Here is an 8,704-nt window from a genome sequence, read left to right on the forward strand (position 1 = left end):
AGAGAAAAAGTTCTAATTTCTGTCCAAAAAGGGTGACCCAGATTTTAAAACAGTGCCCCCTGGTTCTGGACTCACACACAAGAGGAAACATCCTTTCGACGTCCACCTTGTCAAGGCCGTTCAGGATCTTGTATACTTCAATCAAATCACCCCTCACTCTTCCAAACTCCAGTGGAAACAAGCTCAGTCTGTCCAACCTTTCATATGACAACCCACTCATTCCAGGTATCAATCCAGTAAACCTCCTTTGAACCACCTCCAATGTATTTCTATCCTTCCTTAAATAAGGAGACTAAAACTGTATACAGTATTCGAGGTGTAATCTCACCAATGCCCTGTACAACTGAAGCGTGAAACCCTTACATTTATGTTCAATCCCTCTCGAAATAAAGGATCGCATTCCATTAGCCTTCTTAATTACTTGCTGTACCTGCATACTAACTTTTTGTGACTCATGTACTAGAATACCTAGATCCCTCTGCACCTCAGAATTATGCAGCCGTTCTCCATTTCAGTAATGCTCTGCTTTTTCGTTCTTCCTGCCAAAGTGAACTTCACATTTTCCCACATTAAACTCCATTTGCCAGATCTTTGTCCACTCACTCAACCTACCTATATCCATCTGCAATCTCCTCATGTCCTCTTCACAACATACTTTCCTACCTATCTTTGTGTCCTCTGCAAATTTAGCTACTTCTTCACTCCCCTCATCTAAGTCATTGATGTAAATCATAAAATGTTGAGATGCCCTGGGAGGTACGGGGAGCTGGGACTTGTCCATGAGAGTAACTGAAGGTATGAGAACTGAAATAATCTAGAGTTAGAAAGGAGAAAAGGTTCAGTTCTGGATGTGATTCTCAGCATCAACAACTGAATCCAACTTTTCTGGTAACATGTGAACTCTCTTATGTTTCAGCAGGTCGGATGACCGAGTAAATCTCTTCTCACACACGGAGCAGGTGAATGGCCTCTCCCCAGTGTGAACACGTTGGTGTCTCAGCAGGTTGGGTGAATTAGTGAATCCCTTCTCACACACAGAACAGGAGAACGGCCTCAACCCCATATGAATGCAGTGGTGTCTCAGCAGGTGGGTTGAATCATTGAATCCCTTCCCACACAAGGAGCAGGTGTACGGCCTCTCCCTATTGTGAATGCGCTGGTGTCTCACCAGATAAGATGAACAAGTGAAACCCTTCCCACATACTGTGCAGGTGAACGGCCTCTCTCCAGTGTGACTGCGCTGGTGTCTCACCAGATGGGATGAATGAGCGAATCTCTTCCCACACGTTGAGCAGGTGAACGGCCTCACACCGGTGTGAACTCGCTCATGTACCTCAAGGTAGGACAAACGAGAGAAACTCTTGCCACACACGGAGCAGATGAACGGCCTCTCCCCAGTGTAAACCCGCTGATGTGTCCACAAGTTGGCTGACTGAGTGAATCTCTTCCCACACATGGAGCAGGTGAACGGTCTCTCTCCAGTATGAACTCGCTTGTGTATCAGAAGTTGGTTTGAACGAGTGAATCCCTTGCCACATATGGAGCAGGTGAATGGTCTCTCCCCGGTGTGAATCCGTTGGTGTATCAGAAGGCTGGATGACCGAATGAAACTCTTTCCACACACGGAGCAGATGAATGGTCTCTCCCCGGTGTGACCACGCTTATGTGTCAGAAGGTGGAAAGAATGAGTGAATCTCTTTCCACACACAGAGCAGGGGAACGGTCTCTCCCCAGTGTGAATGCACTGGTGCCTCAGCAGATCAATGCTTCTTTTAAAGGTTTTCTCACATTCGGAGCATTTAAAAGGTCTCTCATCTGAGTGAACCAGTTGGTGCTTAGTGTAGCTTGAAAACTGAGTGAATGCCTTCCCACACTGGGAGCAGCTGAATGGCCTGTCCTTGGTGTGAACTCGCTGGTGCTCAGTGAGACGCCCTGACTCGCTGAACGACTCCCCACAGTGAGAGCAGCTGAACGGCCTCTGATGAGTGTGAAGGAGCTGGTGCTCTGCAAGGCGGGAGAACAGCCTGAACCTCTTCCCGCAGTGGGAGCAGCTGAACGGTCTTTCATCAGTGTGAACTCGCTGCTGTTGGACTAGTTCCTCAGAGATTTTAATGCTTTTCCCAGAGTCAGAGCATTGAAGAGGCTTCTCATCAAAGTGATCAAGCTGGTGTGCCAGCAGGTTGGATGAACACATGAATTTCTTCCCACATGCAGAGCAAGTGAATAGCCTCTCACTGTTGTGAGTTCGCTGTCGTGTCAGCATGTTTACCAGCTGTATTAATCCCTTCACACAGGAGGAGCAGGTGAACAGCCTCTCACCGGTTTCCAGCTGAGACAGTCGATTAATTCCCTTCAGATGTACAAATCTTCAGGTCCCAATGAACCAGTTGATTCTGTCAGACGTGAGGTTTGGTTTGATATTCCTGTCTGCAAATCCTCCTCTTCTATTACCCTGTAAAATAAGTTTACAAAGAATTACACGGAGTATACATTACACAAACAGGCCATTCGGTTTATCTAGTCTGTACTGGAGTTTCTAATCCACATGAATTTCCTCCCATTCTGCCAACCTAATCTCAGCCGTTCAGTTGATCTTTCTAATCCCTTTTCTCTCATGTTCTCATCCAGTTTCTTTTTGAAAGAGTCTCAGGTATTTTTCTCAGCCACTTACTGTAGTAGTGAGTTCCACATTTTAATTACTGCCTCAGGAAAGAAGCATCTCCAGTTTTCCTGTTGGATTTATTTGTAACTATTGTGTACAGAAGACCTCCAGCATTGGACAGACCAACAAGTGGAAACATTCTGTCCGCATCGACCTGCCCATCCTAATGAGGATTTTAAAGACCGAGATAAAATCAAAATACTGCGGATGCTGGAAATCTGAAACAAAAACAAAAATTGCAGGAAAAACTCAGCAGGTCTGACAGAAACTGTGGAGAGAAAGACAGAGTTAACATTTCGAGTCCGTATGACTCTTGAGTTCTGAAGAAGTCATATGGACTCGAAACATTAACTCTGTCTTTCTGTCCGTTGATGCTGTCAGACCTGCTGAGTTTTTCCAGCAATTTTTGTTTTTATTTTAAAGACCTATGTCAGACGAGACAAATATTTCTCTTGGTTTGAGTTTGCTGTGTGTAAATCCTCCCCTTCTAACCCCCTGTAAAAGGAGTTTCGAAAATCCATTCCTGTCAGTCCAGGAAATGCACAATATTCTCTCCTCCTGCTGACAGGGACAGGGATGACCGCGCATGCGCCCCGCTGCACATTGATCCCAGTAAAGATGGCGGCCGTTAACTCCGCCATTTTACTGAGAACCGCGGCCCGCAGCTGCCCCCACGACCGTTCGCTGCGACCGCGGGACCACTGCAATTTATTCGGGTGTCGAACTGCCAGTGGATCTGTATAAAATCTCACTGCCCACTCCACCGCCTCCGATCCTCCCCATCTACCGGCTTCAGTTACTCGCCTATACTCGGAAATTGTCATCTCCTTCGACCAGCTCTTGCTGCAGGAAGCAACTGCGCATGCTCCCCTAAAAGCACCCACAATGCTCGACTCACACCCAGTATTGCGCCTGCAGCGAGGATCGGGCACATTCTGCACCGCCGCGAATGCTGGGTAAAGCCCCGGCCATTGAGCAGCGATATTGTTGAGTAGAAAACCGTGTTTTGTGATCGATTGGAGTCATAGGGGCAAGATATGACATTATCACATCAATTGAAACAGCAGCCAAAGTACACGGGTCCTCCACCATAGTTCCGTCCTGGGTGTAATTAATAGAAATTAACACTTCAACAATTAAATTCAAACTCACTGGAGTCTCAGAACGTGGGGGAAAGAAATTGTTTCTTCCCCAAGGCTCAGAACACTTAAGATGTCTCTTTCTAGAAAGAAAGCGCTGATTTATGAATCAAATCCTTTGAACTTTCTAAATTGGTAAGAAAACTAAGCAAATCCTTTCTCACTCGTGAAATATCTGAAAGGTCTCTCTGCAGTCTGACTGCTATTGTGTCAGTAAATGGGATGACCAACTGAATCCCCTTCCGCTTCCAGATGGTGATGATCTTTTCATGCTGTGATTTTACTCATAGTTTCCAGCTCAGACGGGGATCTCAAACCCTTCTTGCAATGAGCTCCACCTTCTCAGCACTCTCCAGTTCAGGAAAAGAAAAATACTGCGGATGCTGGAAATCTGAATGAAAAACAGAAAGTGCTGGAATTTTCAGCAGATCTGATTGCGTCTGTGGAGAAAGAAACATAATTTACATGTATTTCAGTCTGTGACCTTTCATCAGAACCACATTGTTTCTGTGCATCACTCTGATTTTCAGTCCACTGAAGCAGCCACTGAAAACTGCCCTCGACTTCACTGGAAGTACAAGGGACAAGTTTGTAGGTGTGGTCTAATGTACAATGCATGATGGTATTTCAAAAGAGAGCCTATGTACCAATAGATATTTACATTAATTAACCAAACTTCTTAACCTTGAAGTCTGCTTTAAAAATTTACCTTTTTAACAAAGTCAGGACAATACAGCTCATACACACTCTGTCTCCAGATTTCTAGCCAAATGAGTGCACCTGACATTTTATAGCTTTCTCTCTCTCTCCCTCTTCTGCAGACCATGTTAAACAAACATGTGTTATTCTTTGAACTACCATTTCTTGAGGTGTTGTGGCAATTTCAAAAGCCTAGAATGTTAATAACCTTATCCTCACAACCTTAATCTTCCCCAAACTAAAGATTATCTGTAAAATATTAAGATGAGCCATGAACAAAATGGTTATGAAAATATGTGTTTCATTGTTTCAACACTTCAAAATGATGATTGTTTTCCTATGTAACTGCCTATGTTTGTTCAATGAAATGTTTATAAAAGATAATGGTGGAGAAAGAATGAGAGTTTTTAGTGAAGTGAAATGGGTCAACAGAGAAGCAACACATTTCCAATCAGAGCAGAAATAGATGACAGATACATAACGTTCTTCCACCTGTAGTTTCATCACGAGTTCCATTACCATCGCTTTTGCCATGCATCCTCATCCCCTTTGTAATTTAATCTATCCCAATCACAAACTTCTCTTTTATTATTTCCCCATCCCCCACTTTCCGTGTCTGTGAACTTGTCCTGCTGGAAGTTCAATGTCTTGGACCATTAACTGTTTCTCTCTCCACAGACTCGATCTGACCTGCTCAGTATTCCCAGCATTTCCTTTTTGTGAATTAGACTGAGAGATGTATGGACAGTTCCCCTTGGTCAGGGATGTTTGACACTGATTTCCATAGTGCAGTGATCATAATATTTGATTTACAAGTGAAATTCCTGGTTTCATCCGACGTGGAAATGTTGTGTTTCAATTACAAAGGGCAGGTGATCAGGCCACTGGACTAATAACCCAGACGCGTGGGCACAGGTTAAATCCCATTATGGCAGTGGGAGAAATTTAATCAATAAGTCTGAATTTCAAAACTAGCCTCTGTAATGGTGACCATGAAACTATCATCGATTGTCATGAAAACCCACCTGGTTCTCTAAGTTCCTACAGGGGGTGAAATCTCCTGTCCATACCTGGTCTGACCTACATGTGACTCCCGGCCCATGGTGATGTGGTTGACTTTTTACTACTTTTTAAAATGGCTGATCAAGCCATAAAGTTCAATGGAAATTAGGTTTTGGTCATAAATGCTGGTCTTGACAGCGACCCTACATCCCATGAAACAATAGTTTAAAAAGTGCATTTTGTTCCATTTGTTTTGGAACAGGGTGACAGTAACTGTTGCCTCATTCCTTAATAGCTCCTTCTTTAACTTCTTTAAACAGGTCACATTAAGCGAGAGAAAACTGTTCCACAGTGACCCAAAAACAAAACACTGCGATGCTGCAAATCTGAATTTCAAAGAGATATAGTTGGAAACACTCAGCAGGCCAAATAGCCTCTATGGAGAGGGCAGCAGAATTAATGTTTAAGGTGAGTGAACCTTTATCGAACTTGAAGAATTTAGAGATGTAATTGTTCACAAACAAGTACAGAGTCAGGAAAAAGAGAGGGGAAGAGAAGGAAAAAGCATTGTAAATGGACGGCAGGAGTGATTAAATGACAAAGGGGAGGATAATATCAGACACAATTGTGTGATAATGAGACAATACACTAATATGACGAACAAATAAAATTCAGATCCAGAGGGTGTATGAATAGCATCAGCAGAATCATTACTAGCACCTGCAGTCTGAAATAATGGGAGTGGTGATTATGACCAGTGCAGGAGGCTGAGGACAGAGAGGTCAGACCAGGAATGGGGTGGAGAATTAAAATAGCAAATGACTGGATGCTCAGGAATACATTTGAAGATTGAATGGTGATATTCCACAAAGCAGTTACCCAATCTTGATTTAGTCACCTCAGTATGGAGGGGATCACATCATGAGCAGTGAATACGTGATCCTAAATTGGAAGAAGTACAAGTAAATTGCTGTATCACTCAGAAAGTGTATTTGTGGCCCTGAAACGCGGGAACGGAGGTGAAAAGCTGGTTGTTATATCTGCTGTGCTTGTATCAAATGTACTGGAATAATGCCAGAACTGGCAGGTTATACCTATCAAGAAAGATTGAACAAGCTGGAGATGTTTTCTCTGGCAAAGAGAGTGACAGATGACCTGATCGAGTTTTTAAGATTATAAATGGGTTGACAGGGTAGGCAAGTTGAAAATGGTTCCAGTTTGAGATGGATGAAAATAAATATAAGTTTATTACCAACAAATCTAATGTGCAATTCGGGAGAAACTCCTTTAACAGGAGATACAATCAGAAAATGCTTCAAATCCTCACCTAAAGTACTGTAAGATGCAGGGCTATGGGCCGGGTGCAGGAAGGTGGGATTAGGCACCTGGGTGTCCTCGGGCTGGCATGGACAAGATGGGCCAAATGGCCTCCTTCTGTGCTATAACTTTTCTATGGTTCTATGTCTGGCAACGTCTGTGGATTCGGAAACATAGTTAACATTTCAGCTTTGTGCACTGACACAGTACATTTCTGATGAAAGGTTGCAGATCTGAAACGTAAATTATATTTCCTCTCTGTGGATGCTCCCAGTTCTGCAGAAAATTGCAGAATTTTCTGTTTTTATTTCAGATTTACAGCACTTGAAGTTTTTTTTTACCAGGAGAATGTTGAGAATCTGGAATTCAACACCGGAAAGGTTTGAGATCCCCGTCTGATCTGGAGACTCACAGGTAAATTCACATGAATAGATCGTTCACCAGCTGAATGTGGAAATGGATTCACTCAGTTATCCCATTTTCTGACACAGCAGGACAGTCACACCAGAGAGTGACCACGCAGATACTACGCACGTGTTTCTTTTTATTCGTTTGTGGGATGTGGGTGTCGCTGGCTAGGCCAGCATTTATTGCACATCCCTAATTGCCGTTGTTCAGAGGGCATTTTTAAAGAGTCAACCACATTGCTGTGGGTCTGGAATCACATGTAGGTCAGACCAGGTGAGACAGTAGATTTCCTTCCCTAAACGACATTCGTGAACCAGATGGGTTTTTACGAAAATTAACAATGGTTTCATGGTCATCATTCGAGTTTTAATTCCAGGGACTTATTCAGTTTGCTCACCTATTCACACCTCAGCTTCATAAATTCAAACGATTTTATCCACAATAGGTATACTCTTACAGGGAAGGCATGGTTTAAATGTTCCGTGTATGGGGAAAAAAATCACTTGTTCACCCCAGCTGCTGAGACTCCAGTGAGTTCACACTTAACCGTAGTGGTTTGTTATGCTGTGAATTACACCCAGACAGAATTATGGTGGAGGGCCACTTTGTTTGCTGTGTCAATTAATTTAATAATTTTATATATTGGCCCTATGGCTGCATCGTCATCAGATCACAAATCATAATGTTCTATTGAACAATGTCATCGTTCAATGGCGTGGCTGTTACCCAGCATCCTCGACGATACAGAATGTACCCTATACTCACTACAGGAAACCCTTGCGCAGGCGTAGTGGTGGACTGTGAATGGAGCATGCGCACTGCGGGTTGGAACTGGCGCATGTGCAGTTTAGGTGCTGGAACTGCAATGAGGTGGTCATCTGGACTCCGAAATCAGTGAATTACGGCTGATTATACGGGCATAACGGAGGCGGCGGAATGGGCGCAGAGGCTTCATAAACACCCAGTGGAGGCCTCGGACCAAGATTAAAAATCTACCAATCCTGCATTGAGTCCAGGTAGGGCAACAGCCGCGGAACTGAACCTGACAGGCCCGAGTTAACGGCCGCCATCTTTATAGGGGGCAATGTTCACCAGGGCGCATGCGCGATCATCCTCGTCCCTGTCAGGAGGAGGAGAGAATGTTGTGCATTTCTATCCTGGACTGACAGGGTTGGATTTTGGAAACTCCTTTTACAGGGGGTTAGAAGGGGAGGATTTACATTTAGGTGGTGGAGGTTGAGGATTTCGGAGGTTTTGTCAAAGTTCTGGTCGGGTTTAAGGCATATAAAATCTCCCTCCTTCTCGCCCTGTTTCCCTCACCCTCCTCCCACAGAGGTCAGAGTCTTCAGTAAGTCCAGACTGTCTGGCAGGTTCCCTTCCCTGAAGGACATTAGTGAAACAGATGCGTTTTTACAAGAATCAAACAGTTTTTTCCTCATGCTGTCCCCACAAATTACCAGATACATTCAGCTCAATT

At 43.9% G+C, this 8,704-nt stretch overlaps 1 protein-coding gene across 1 annotated transcript; it reads right to left on the reverse strand.

The window, feature by feature from the left end:
* Positions 1-768: 768 nt before the first annotated feature.
* On the reverse strand, positions 769-2,263 carry LOC144696950 (uncharacterized). The gene has a single exon (XM_078568668.1). It carries the CDS (start codon positions 2,261-2,263, stop codon positions 839-841), a length of 1,425 nt encoding a protein of 474 aa, XP_078424794.1. The 3' UTR covers positions 769-838.
* Between the last annotated feature and the right edge of the window lie 6,441 nt (positions 2,264-8,704).

The sequence above is a fragment of the Cetorhinus maximus genome, chromosome 23 (assembly GCF_964194155.1).
Source record: "Cetorhinus maximus chromosome 23, sCetMax3.hap1.1, whole genome shotgun sequence".
Taxonomy (NCBI): domain Eukaryota; kingdom Metazoa; phylum Chordata; class Chondrichthyes; order Lamniformes; family Cetorhinidae; genus Cetorhinus; species Cetorhinus maximus.

Excerpts from the sequence above, each read along its gene's own strand:
- LOC144696950 (XM_078568668.1), bottom strand. The coding sequence starts at position 2,263 with ATGCTGACACGACAGCGAACTCACAACAGTGAGAGGCTATTCACTTGC.